The 13,411-nt window shown below is 40.6% G+C and overlaps 1 protein-coding gene across 1 annotated transcript in view; it reads left to right on the top strand.

Annotated features, from left to right (window-relative positions):
- The window catches only part of PTPRT (protein tyrosine phosphatase receptor type T), a 374,586-nt gene that overhangs the window by 260,249 nt on the left and 100,926 nt on the right, over nucleotides 1-13,411 (top strand). The window contains exons 8-12 of the mRNA XM_044296567.1: nucleotides 8,247-8,543; nucleotides 8,702-8,811; nucleotides 8,976-9,177; nucleotides 9,288-9,390; nucleotides 11,026-11,299. Of these exons, the coding sequence (XP_044152502.1) occupies nucleotides 8,247-8,543; nucleotides 8,702-8,811; nucleotides 8,976-9,177; nucleotides 9,288-9,390; nucleotides 11,026-11,299 (986 nt within the window). The remainder of the gene's footprint in view (nucleotides 1-8,246; nucleotides 8,544-8,701; nucleotides 8,812-8,975; nucleotides 9,178-9,287; nucleotides 9,391-11,025; nucleotides 11,300-13,411) is intronic.

Raw genomic sequence — 13,411 nt, 5'->3', positions numbered from 1 at the left:
CAAAGCAAGCACTTAGATTCCAGCTATAATTTGTCTCTTCATTTCCATGCTGGAAATGTGACCTTCTCTGTACAACTGCTCAGTTTTATGTTTAATCTAAATTTAATGATAAAGAATATTGAATACTTTTTTAAACAAAAAAAAAAATTCTTCCCTTTGCCTGCACTAGACTTAACTCTTTAGAACAGCAGTTTGTGCTCCAGAGCTACTCTTCTGTGTGTTGGAAGTGGAAGTTGCAACAATAGTCAGGAGGCTGTGCGGCACTTTCTTTGGTCACCCAGGCTGCATACAAGTATACACAGACTCTCCTCAGAGGATAGGGGATATATATTAGATATCTGTCATCAGATTCCCTGCTAATCCAAGAACAAGGGTGTAATGGTGCAGAACCCCAAACAACCAGACAGAGTTTAAACAATGGCGGATTTATTAAATGACGGCAGCACAGTCCAGGCCAGAAATCATATGCAGGTAATCAATCCAAATAACTTGTGCAGGAAAACTCACAAGGGACAGCCAGACCAGGCCAAAGTTCATATGCACAGAAATAGTCAGTGTAACGTAGTACCTAGGGACGAGACATTTCTAGGGTCCGATCTGAGGTCCAACACGAGACAAACTGTTCCGCATAGAAGTTTCCCTCAGGCAGTCTCTAGGGATGGATTGAGAAAGGCAGAGGTCAGGCACAGGTAGTCTGGAAGAATGTGAACAGCAACAAACACCCGGCTTGTAAAAACAACAGTGGGCACTGACCTGCCAGGGAGATCACCTCCTAAACACCTGCTAGCCAATCATAGAGTGCCATGTGTCTATTCCTCATAGGCCATATGATTATCCTAATCCCTGACACTTGTGCGGCCTTAGAAAGAAGATCCCAGCAGACGTGTCTTCAATGCTTGTGAAGTTTTATTGCAATAAAACTTCACAAGCATTGAAGACACGTCTGCTGGGATCTTCTTTCTACTACACGTGGTAATTATCCTATCCCGTGCGGCGTGCACCCCAGTGTGTGCCGGCCAAACTTCCTTTCACACTTGTGCGGCCTTGGCTGGTCATTGATCACATAACCCATGCCTGCCCTCTAATTTACTAGAGTTTATGTACAGGTATATTCCCCATCAGCGTCCGGCGTAGCAAATAAGATGCGCGTACGTTCGGCCGCGTAACCCTTTCTCAAGCGTGCACGCGGACGCTCAAGCGGCCTAGCATGGATACGCGATCGCATCCGCCCACAAAGGAGTCGGAACTGAAGATTCCTTAGGCATATGCGTGACTTGTCCCGCTACTCCAATGGGGTCCCCCGCAGGCCGAGCCCCACGAGAATTGCTGGGGGCCCCAGTGGACCGCGAAACAGGAAAGTGTCTTACAAAGGGTTCTCTAGTCTCCTCTATGAATGGAGGGGGTACTATGCATGTCAGTCCATTCACATCTGTGAGACTGATGGAGCACTGTGGATAATTTTCAAGGAATAACCCTTTTAAGTTAAGTTAAGTTACACCCCCAGATATAGATAAATTGCACACTGGAAGCTAGCAGAAGTGAACATTCGCAACCCATGACAGGGGCCATTGTCACAAAATAATTCATGTTCAGACTCGGACTGACCCACAGGGGACCAGGTGAATCCCCGGAGGGTCCCTGAGCAAGGTAGGCCCCTAATCCCCCACCCTCTGCACTAATAGCCTGTGGCACAGTAGACTGACTGCTCTACATACAGATAAGCAGCATACAGCACCTCAACTATCTTATGCTCATATAGAAAACTGGATAGATGATTTATTTTAACCAACAACTAGCGTTTCAGATGCTTCAGGTGACTGAGATGACTTCTAGGTATAGAGAAAGGCCAGTCTTGCTGCTGCCACTATGAGGGTGGTATTGTTTGCTTGTAGCTTTACAGTGGGACACCAGAATTAATTTTACTGGTGGGCCTTAGGCAACCCAGTCTGACACTGGTCATGTTCATGACCTGTCAGTGGTTTTAATGTTATAGTTTATCGGTGTATGTAGCTAGCATATAACAAACTCTTTGTGACCTCGCACATTGCAATGGTGTTAAATCACACCCAGCAATTCATTAACATGTTTAATTAGGATCTAAGCATTTTTTGGCAACCAATTCTTGGGATAAGTAGATATCCGATAGGTTGAACTTTTACTTCTTGAGGCGGTAACTAAAATAACGCTCTTTTTCACCCAGACTACGACTTTATTTATCGATTTTGTTCCGCTTTAGCCACAGCTGAAGTTCATAGAGGCTTGTCTAACACATCACAAATAATCCAAGAATGGGTACGGGGGAATAAAATGGACTTGTCACCACTAAATTTAACAAATTAAATTTTACTGGACCTGAAAACAAATGCTTGACAATATCTCTTTTCATTTTAATAATTGCCGAAGAAAGAGAAGATTGCAACCACAAAGCTCCAGCACAGAAGACACATTTCCCTTGTCATGTTCATCTTTTTAGCTAATTACTTGATGTGTAGTGTTTGTTATCTATTACGTGCTTGACAAGACATTTCACAATATCCCATTCTCTGTACACAGGCGATTACAGTCCCAATCTAGCGTTGATTGACAATATACAGATCTATCAGCACTTGTTACAAGAGCCTTTTTATGTTGCCCTATGCAAACTGAATTGGAGTCGAATGATCATTATTGCGATCATTCATCTGACAATCATTTTGCATATTATAAGCAACCCATTCCCTGTTTACACAAATGCCGATTTTTGGTGACACATGAATGACACGATCACCCGAGAAACTAGCTTCTGATGGGGTAACCAGCGACACGTTTACACAGGCAATGCTCCGGAATGAGCATTAATATGAACATTCATTTCTGATAATTGGCCCGATCTTCTTCAGGTGTAGACGGGCACATAGGCTTAAGGTACTATTACACCAGCAGATGTCATACAGATCACCATAAACGATACAAGATGTAGCGACTCGCTAACGACGTGTTATTATACACATAGTCATTCACTACTTGCAGCCGTTACTCGTTTGCTTTTAAATTGTTCCTTGTTATTACTTATAAAGATGGGGGACAGATGCTTGGTAAAAAAGCGATATCGTTAGAGAGTAACCGACTCATTATACGAAAAGATCTATTATCGAGGAGCAATATTTTTTTAGCATGCTGGAAGATCACGATGGACGAGAAATGAGTGATTTGTCACTTGTCTTTGAATCTTTCATACTTATTACATCACATGATTCTCGTTCATTTTCGCTCTCATGCACGAGACTCTGTATGATACTCGCTCTTTGTAATAGAGCCTTTAGACACCAAGGGCATGTGCCTGGAGCCTAGTGGTCCCAACACGATTTCCAGTATCAATTGCTGTACCTGTATGATAGCTGTTTATCAGCTGTGTAGACTACAGATGCAAACTTTGCAGATAGCTTCAGGTTCTCCTTTGACTATTGTGTGGTTTTGGTTGTGTGACTTGAAAGCTTAATCACTTAGCCAAGAAAATAGGTATTGAATAAAATGTCTTGTCTATGTCGATGACTAATATGGTAGAACACTCTATTACACTGTCAATTGTATCCTTATCCTCAGATTCTACAGAAGACCCCCCTACGAAAATAACAACTCCCAACTCTGATTAGTTAGTGCCCCCAAGGTGCCCTAGGTGTTTTCAAAATCTAGGAGCACCCCTTGTCTGCAGCTTTATGCTGCCCTGGGTAAGGCAGAGACCCTGATTAAAACACTTGTTCACTTATTTGAATTGAACCAGTCATTTTGCTAAAAACAGTATTAAGCAGCTCCAGCATAAGCCAAGTGCTGGAGCCCACTCAAGCTCAGGAAGCCCTGATATCCATGAATTCCTGCTCGCCCTTCTCTCTTCTTGCTTCCTGTTCTCACTTTCCCACCACTAACTGACAGACGTTTCGACTCATGCTGGAGCTGCTGGATACTGATGGTAAGAAAACTAAAGGGTCAATTGAAGTAAATGACCCAGCTTTTGAATCAGTATCTCTATCACCCATTTATGCTGTTCTCACCCCATTCATAGCTCTTGGCCCAACCTTTAGATAATTTATGCATCGAATTATGTTAGTAAATGTTACTTAGTAAAAAGGCTAATTTTGCCATAATATTTCTGCATAGACATGTAAGATTTAGAAAAACCCTATATAATGTGAGATTGGCGTTTACCTATTAGAAGAATATGTAAATAAAAAAATTGTAAAAAAAAATCATATATTTGATAGGCATGGTGTTGAGCGTTTTTTTTTTTTTATATAAATCCTCCATATTTTCAAGATTCAAGACTCAATGGAAACATTCAGAAGATGGAAACCCTTCCTCATAATGCCCAAGTAGCCAAGCACCCGTATAGGAAGTATTTAAAGGCCTCTGAATGTAGACAATGAATGTTTCCTTTTAAAGGACAACAGAACTAGAAAACTGAGAGATTTTAATACTATGGGTCAGATTTACTATTGCAAAAGCATTAGAATTGTGTCCCTGATTGATTACTAAGGGTTTTAGACAAGGGGGGCATAACGTAGCAGGAAGGGGGCATAGCTTGAGACAAATGAGCGCTTAAATTGCATCAGAACTAAGTAAGCCAACCAATAGGTGGTATAAACTTGAAAGTCTAAAGGTGCACAAGAATTATCATCCAGCATCAGCTATTGTGAACCATTTTTGGACTGTCTAGTTTCAGTTTGCATTGCCCATACTTTAGACGGTTTAGTAACTCTGCCTAAATGTATTTTAGAAATTTGCATTACTCTCCATTGTTCAATGAATAAGCTATAGGGTTTGTGCACATCATCAGTGGTACATTACCACTCTGGGCTTGAGCCGTACATTTGGTGTTTGCCTCTGATCCTGACAGGAAAATCTCCTTTTCAAAAAAATCTATGGGAAAAGCAATCCTGATATCAGACAGGGTTCGATCCCATTCTAAACTGCACAAAGCTGTAATACACTTGAGTCCTAATTTAAATCAAACCATGAAACCTCTTTCAAGGGAAAGTTTCATCATAAAAACCTAGGGGGTCATTTATGAAGCCTAAATATGCCTATTTTCTGGCACAGATTGTGGCGCAACGGTCCTTTGCGCTGCAATCTGCGACGTTTCCCTGCTCACACCAGGTTTAAATAAGTGGGCATGGCGTGGGCGGGGAAGGGAATGGGTTGGCCTGTCTGATTTACCATTTTCTAAGCCTGGTTTAGGTGTAGAAATGGTCTAAAGGTAAGACAGCTAGGAGGTGAATACGTCGAAGTTATTTAGAGGCCGACGCCACTTCATAACTTTGGCGGATCCATCGCCAGTTCATGGCTTTATAAAGATCGGAGTCTAAAATGTACCCTATTATTTAAATCTAGTTCTTACGCTAAACATGTTTTCAAAGAATTTTTGATGATGTTACCTTTCATTGTCCATATCACTATCTACGTATATATATTTTTTTAAATCCAAAAATACTGCAATTTACGTACCGGCCACAAAGCCTAATACTAGGCACCACTTCTTGGTCTGAATATATAATTTCAGCAATCCATCTCATTATAATCACAGGCAGAATTACAATGACAGATGACACCAATATATAGATACCACAGGCTCCCCCATTGACAATAGGTGATATCACAGCTTATCTTCTCCCTCCTGACCTCTGCAGAGGTCACACAGCATGCCTAAAAAACTCTCCCATGGACGTCTGTGAGCACCCTCCTGTCAATTGTGTCTATGGCCCATGGGGCTTCTGTAAAGCACACCTCTAAATGCTGTTAAGAAAAGCTCAGGAACGATGGCCGCCCCCATAATCATGTCCAGGAAATAGAATTAAAAAAAAATTCTAAAATAAGAAGATAAAAACAGAATAGAAAATAGCATATGTGTTGATATCTAGTTGTAACAGGCAAAAAAATATCCCCTAGGTGCTTACAACAGAGAGTCCGAAAGGTATTGTAACCCTGTATAGGGTTATTGGGGTCGAAATGTGCTGGTTCTGTATGAGCATGTATGACAGACAGCTCGCAGTATATATGAATCCCAATGGATCTTTGACAGCTCCTGTAAGCTCTCCGGCTCCCGCTGTCACCAAACACAGTAAATAAAATATAATTCTGCTGGTGAATAATAATGAGTGAATAGATTTTATTCTATAGTCTTACCTAAGAAAAGAAGAAAAAGGCTCCAGCAATTACAGCATTAGTAAAAATGAAGTGTTATCTTACAAGTGAGCAACTTTCTTCACACCGGACATGTCTGTCATAGAAAGCAAGTGGCTCATTTTCTTAATCAGCGGTTTGCAGAATAATAGGGTAATGATTACATCTTAAGCCCGTGATAGAATAACACTGTCCAAATAATCATTCAGATATCACTCAATGTCATAATGCATGCTCTTTACTACCGTTTCCTTAATGATTGGTTTGCCGCATAGTATGTGGCGGCACTGCAAAAGTTAAAAAGGGGATTACATGGTCCCCGGGTGAATGATCCCTAAACACATAGCCAAGTGTAAAGGACAAGCAGTGGGTCCTGGCGCGTAAGTGACAGCACAGTGGCAGATCCTGGCAGAGGAGCAAGACGCCAGGCTGCATGAGTGATATGGGCAGTCTGACACATCTCACGGGGGAGCTGGCACCAGCCGTAAGCCCCCTGCCGCTTGATAACAACCTTGTAGCCTGTCATTCAGTTCTAACATGGGCACGGGGGAGGAGGACTCAGAATAGGGGCAAGAAAGATGATTCGGCATGAGAGAGAACGGAGAATAGGAATATGGAATGTTTTAAAGGGAATGCGTCACCTATAATTTTTTTCTGCCAGTTAAAACTAGATAGTGACAAGCATCCTTTTTCTAATCTGTTTTTACTTTCTGATTGTAGATTTTTAAGTCTATTTCCTGAACATGAATATGGGGCCGGCCATCATGCCTGAGTTGTTAACGGAATTTAAAGATATGTTTTACAGCAGCCATCTTGGGCCACATGCACAAAAAAGTCTGGGGGGGCATCATTGACATCTATGAGAAAGTTTTCTAGGCATGCTCTGTCACTTGTCGAGAGGTCATTGTACAGGAAGGGAGAGTAGATAAGCTTTGACAATCACCTATTGTGAATAGTGGATCCAGTGATCGATCTATCTGTCTATCTATCAATCTTTATATCATGTGTGTTATCTCTCATTGTAATCCTCCCTGTGATGATAATGATATGACTGCTGAGAAATGATCTGTACAGACTAAGAAATGGCCAGTACAAAAAAAATGCAGGATTTTAGGATTTTCTTTTAAATAGACAGTGATATATAAAATTAAAAATAACATCACCAGGAGTTAAAAAAAAAATGTTTACCATATAAGAAAACCAATAGCTTGATGTAAATTGGGACTCATTCCCACAAGTGTATACAGCTTTGTGCAAGTGAGAATGGGATCAGATCCTGTCTTGTGATGCGAGGATTTCTTTTTCCAATGATTTCTTTGAAAGAGATTTTTCTGATATGACCTATTTACGTACAACCCTTCTCTGTGTGATTGCGTCTCTGTGTCTGTCTTGCACTTAGCATAACAGGGAACGTGGACTAATGGCGGACTTGCTGCCTATGGCTTGCACTGCAAGTAGGCAGGGAAAGTAGGTTGGGCTCCAGTCAGGGCTCACTGTGTGCAAGTTTCCTGCCTTATGTCCTGACACCTTATTTTAGACCTATGTGTATTGGTTACATCAATCATATCCTTGAATGCCAAGCCCTCCGAAAAGTAGCAAAACCTTACATAAGTATGGCTTGTGCTAAACTTTGTGGCCTTTTGGCACCCAGGAGATAAAATATGTTGCCTAGGTGTTTTATTAACAAATTAATGATAAAGTCCATAGATGATATCTCAATATTGGGATACGTGGTCCAGATATCTGTTGGCTTAACTTCTAATTAGAGGTGAGCAAATTTCTTAAAATTCATTTCATGAGAATCGGTTTGAGTACAAATTAATTCTACCCCCCGAATCAAAAGTACTTCTAATGCCTATCTATCTATCTATGTAATATCTATCTATCTCATATGTATCTGTCTATCTATCTATCCATCTATCTTTCTGTCTGTTTGTCTTTATCTCTCTCTTTCATTTGTAATCAAAAGTCGTCTGAATTTTTTCTAAAGAAATGCTGATTCCGAATCTAATTTTTAAAGGCATGTAAGTGGTACTTTAAAATATTTTCCATTTGTTTGAAACTCATAAATGGGAAATATGTTCTATCCACAGAGCCTGTGCATGGACCTCAAAATGTGGAACTGGTGGATATCCGGGCTCGACAGCTGACCCTCCAATGGGAACCTTTTGGCTATACTGTAACTCGATGTCACACCTATAATTTAACGCTACACTATAGCTACCAATTAGGAGAAGAACGGGTGGAAACTGAAGAGCTGATTCTGACTTCAAGTCACTACACCTTGCGGGGCCTACGGCCACACACCGCTGTGTACCTGCGACTTGCACTTAGCAACCCTGAAGGGAGAATGGAGAGTGGGGAGGTTGTAGTGCACACCGAGGAGGATGGTAAGTAGTAGTCATAATACAAATCTTTTTTTGACTGTTACATCTCTATACTGTGGCATATGTAATATATATGTAGATATTTGTAAAGTGCATACTGAAAACATCCATAGATGTGTAATTACTATGGACATTTAAAGCATACTTTTCTCTTGCTTCAGTGCCTGGTCCCATTCCTTTGGAGTCCATACAGGGGGGTCCTTTTGAGGAGAAGATTTACCTACAATGGAAAGCTCCCAATGAAACAAATGGTGTCATCTCCATGTATGAGGTACCAGGCGAGTGGCCATTGCCAACAGTTCTTCTATACTTCTCCTACAATTAAATATGTTGACTGCTTGTATACAAAAAAGCCATCATCAGACATGTTCATTCCATACCCCGCAGATCCATGTGCTGTAACCATACCTGCTTTCATGCATCTTCTCTCCCCAGATCTCCTACAAGGCTGTAGGCTCTCTAGATCCAAATGCGGAGCTGGCAAATCAAAAAGGTCGAATCTTCAAACTGCGCAATGAGACTCATCATCTGTTTGTTGGGTTATATCCTGGTTCGACCTACTCATTTACCTTAAGAGCCAGCACTAGCAAAGGCTTTGGACCACCTGTCACAACCCGCATTGCTACAAAAATTGCAGGTTCCTCTCTGACTTTTCCTTGATCTATTTTCCCTGTTTTTGCCCAGTTTTTGTTCTTTGCATAATCTCTACTTTTCTAACTAATTCTATCTGTAACGGTTCTTTTACAGCTCCCTCTCTTATGGATTCAGAAGCTGAAGCCCCTCTGAATGAAACGGAAACCACAATTACAGTTTGGTTGAAACCAGCACAATCTCGGGGGGCTCCTGTAAGGTAAACTATTCATCTATCCACTTTATAACTCTAGTCAAACCCAACGTACATTTGCTCCACAGCAGGACTTTTCCCCCGGGCTGTGAAGTCGGTAAGCCAAACTTCCGAATTCGACTCCTCTGTTTTTCCATGCTCTGACTCCAGCTCATGTATAATGACTAGTAACAACAAAATTTACTGTAGTAAAATTAAATTATACAGTATTAATAACACAGAAGATTTTTTTCTTTGGAAGCTGGAGTTGACTACAAATCCGCAACTAGTCGCATAGCCATATAAGAACTGCCATAGACAGAGTAGTAGGAACTGCCTGGACTATGGTCTACGTGACCATTGGAGGAAGTGATAGCTAGTATCAAGCTACAACTTACATTTGTCTTCCATTAACCTTTAGAAAAAGGAATCTGGACAAGATGATCATTAAATCCTATAGATTAACAGCTTGAAAGGTGTTGTGTAATATATATATATATATATATATTGTAAGGGATTGCTCTCTCAAGCAGGATGGCCGTGACAGATTCTCTTGCAGACCACAGGGTTAAAGTCCAAATGATGCTTTATTTTTCATTACACTCCGGCAATACAGGCAAACCCCAGCTGGGGATCCCTCAGGCTAGGGGGAAACCTGCCCCGGAATGGGTTGGACTGGGGAGGTCCCTCTACCAAGCCTACTTTCCCTAGTCCAATAAAACCCAGCCCATAAACTTAACAATACTGTCTGAGCAACCTACACATTGCTGAGACCATTTTAACTTTCTGGATTTCATTTACCTCACCCAGTTGAGGAACCTGGGTGGGATATACACCCCTTCAAGGACTTTACCATACACATTTCTGTTGACCTTACTACCATATATATATATATATATATATATATATATATATATACCGGTATATAATTTTAAAAAAGCGGCAGCACAGTCTCAATGGAGGTGAGGGTGCAATGCCCACAAGTGGACCAGCATAGCCCCAAAATACAATAATGGAAGAATGGGCAGCACTGCAAAAGTGAAAAAAGTAAAAAAAAACTTATATTCACCCATGTGTCAAAAGCGAGAAAGGCTCTATTGCTGAGCTGAAACATCACTTTTTCCACATGTTTTTTTTTACTTTTTTACTTTTGGAGTGCTGCCCGTTCTTCCATTATTATATACATATATATATATATATATATATATATATATATATACACAGTGTATATATATATATATATATATATATATATATATATATATCCCATAAAAAACTATGAAAGTCTCAGGAAGTGCTCCCTCCTATTCTATACTTTCTATACATCTATACTTCCCTTTATACTGTATACTTCAAGTACTAACACTTGAGTCTATAATTTTCTATCTCAGTAAAATTATACTGTTCTTGTCCTCAGAACGGCCTCAGTTTTTCAGTGTGTGGACAGCCATAAACCATTTCTAGCTAAGTAAGCACACAATAAGACACTCTCATCAATCTCTGATGAGCAGCTGGCCTTTCATATTTTCTCCAGATATCAGTCCAAGCGACACATATCCTAATAATCTAATGACAGTTAATGAGCCCTGTTATATCTGCACTTTGCTATCCCTTTCATCTCTTATTTAATGGCTTATCTTTTTTATGGTTCTTATCTTACAGTGTATACCAGCTAGTGGTAAAAGAGGAACGGATGCAGAGGTCGGGAAGGGCGGCAGATGGCAATGGATGCTTTCCAGTACCAGTCAGTTACCGAAACGCCTCAGTTACGGAGTCCTCCCATTACTTTGCGGCAGAGCTGAAGCCGACACAGTTGGCATCTTCACAGCCTTTTACTGTTGGAGACAACAGGACCTACAATGGGTATTGGAACCCACCTCTTTCACCAGTGAAGAGTTACAGCATTTATTTCCAAGCTTTGAGCACTGCCAATGGGGTACATATATACTTTATATAAAAATGCTGCACAATATTCACTTTGTTTCAAGGTATACACACTGTAGGAAAGCTTCTACTTCTGCTATGTGGCCTAAGGTCAGGTTGTCCTAGCACCATCTACTCATGTGTGGTGTAAACTTAGATAGCTCTATCCTATGTGCATTAATGTTGCGATCAAAGCAGTGAAATTGCCTCTAGGATCAATCCTGCCTTCTTTGCTGAGAGCCTGCATTAGGACCATTTTATACAGACTGACAGATATAGACTAATGTATATGGTTGCTTTAGCGTAACTATCATTCACAAGAGGACAGTTGTTTCAACAATTGTTCAGCCAATAACTTATTTCCATCTAATGGGTATGTCTGTGAAGGTTCTCATTTATCCAGGTCATGGTATATATCTGTAAAGAATAAATCAAGGCAACTGGACGTACTGTAGATTTCTTGAAAACGTTTCACTCGTTCTTCCAACGAGCTTTCTCAATTCTGAGTGATTGTACAAAAAATTCTGGGAATAAATATGTAACTGAATCCAAAAATGGAGAAGCCAAGCTTGAATAGAGGTGGTGGTGGTGGGGGGGGGGGGGGTTAGACATCTATTGTCTGCCACATACAATGCTGTCTTGACACCTTTTTCTGGGAAGTCTTTATCACCTACTGACTCCAATTAGGATAATGGAATCAACACCATTGACCCAATGCTGGGTCTAATTACCAGATGTGGATTCAGTTACATATTTATTCCCAGAATTTTTTGTACAATCACACAGAATTGAGAAAGTTTGTTGGAAGAACGAGTGAAACGTTTTCAAGAAATCTACAGTACGTCCAGTTGCCTTGATTTATTCTTTACAGATATCTAATGGGTATGGTCAAAGGAAAGAAGGATGCCCTACTGTCCCTAGAACAGGGACCATCTTTTTCTGCTTTACATTCTTTCATTGTTACGGTACATACTCAATTTCCACTTTGTTCATGTCATACATGGTGAAACCTTTTAAAACGGTCACTTCCTGGGGAAGACCACCCTTTCATCCAGGCTAGATTTTCTGCAACAAATTTTCAGTTTCATCATATTACATGAGGTTTCATTTTATACAGTATATGCTGTCTATATATCATGCATACAATGTAAAGCAAGTTCTCTTGAAGGTCAAGAACACAGCCAAAGATGGTATAGGAGGACATATTGTGTGTTATTATAATATATTGTCTGAGAACATGAACTAGTAAGGGATATAATAAAATAACACATCCCTTTTATGTTTCCCACTTTGTGGTAGTGAACGCTACATGTAGCTTTAGTACAAAGTATGAGACAGTGGTAAATACAGTAATAAAATGTGCTGAAAAGCACATATTACAGCTTGATGGAGCAGGTATATTTACTTCCATACAAAGAAAAGATAAAGAGGTGTGCTCTGGTTCAAGGACACCCTTTTTTAATGGAGTGCAAGGCATTCTCAAGCCTGGTTGAAAGCATGTAAATTGATGAGAACTGTGGCCTACAGTGATGGATTTGGGGAAGAAATTTAAAACTGACCCTTTTCAAAGAGAAGCACTTGAAATCTAGCTATTTAAGGTACTTTTAGCATAAAATCATTTTTATTGAGAAAGTCATTTAGAAACAGAAAACAGTAGAGCAGAGTGATTTAGCAAAGCTAAGAATGTAGAATGAGGGGTCAAGGCATAGATAGAAATGGTGGGCTGATTTTGAATGGAACTACTGTGAATCAGAAGACATTTCATACCTTTTTCATAATTTTTTTTTAACCCTTTTCCGACTGCCCAACGTAAATTTGCGGTACGTCGGAGCCCGGGCATTTAAAAATTACACTCGCTCACGAGCAGAGCTGGCAGTGATGGCACTAATGTCCATGGCAGACACTTAACTCTTCATAGGCCACAGTCAAACGTGACCGCAGCATCTGGATGTGCTAAAACCCGGTGGAGATCGGTGGAGATCGGGGGAGGCGGATGCATTGTGCAGCAGCTTCTGTCCTCTTGACTGAACAGAAGCTGCCACACATTAGATTCTGTGGCAGCGCTCTATAAAGAACATAGGGGGTCATTTATTAAGACTGTCGTTTTAGCTGGCGGTGGATGTGC

This window comes from Bufo gargarizans, chromosome 6 (genome assembly GCF_014858855.1).
Source record: "Bufo gargarizans isolate SCDJY-AF-19 chromosome 6, ASM1485885v1, whole genome shotgun sequence".
NCBI lineage: Eukaryota > Metazoa > Chordata > Amphibia > Anura > Bufonidae > Bufo > Bufo gargarizans.
The sequence above is the reverse complement of the archived record's forward strand: the minus strand, read 5'-3'. Positions and strand labels throughout refer to the sequence as shown.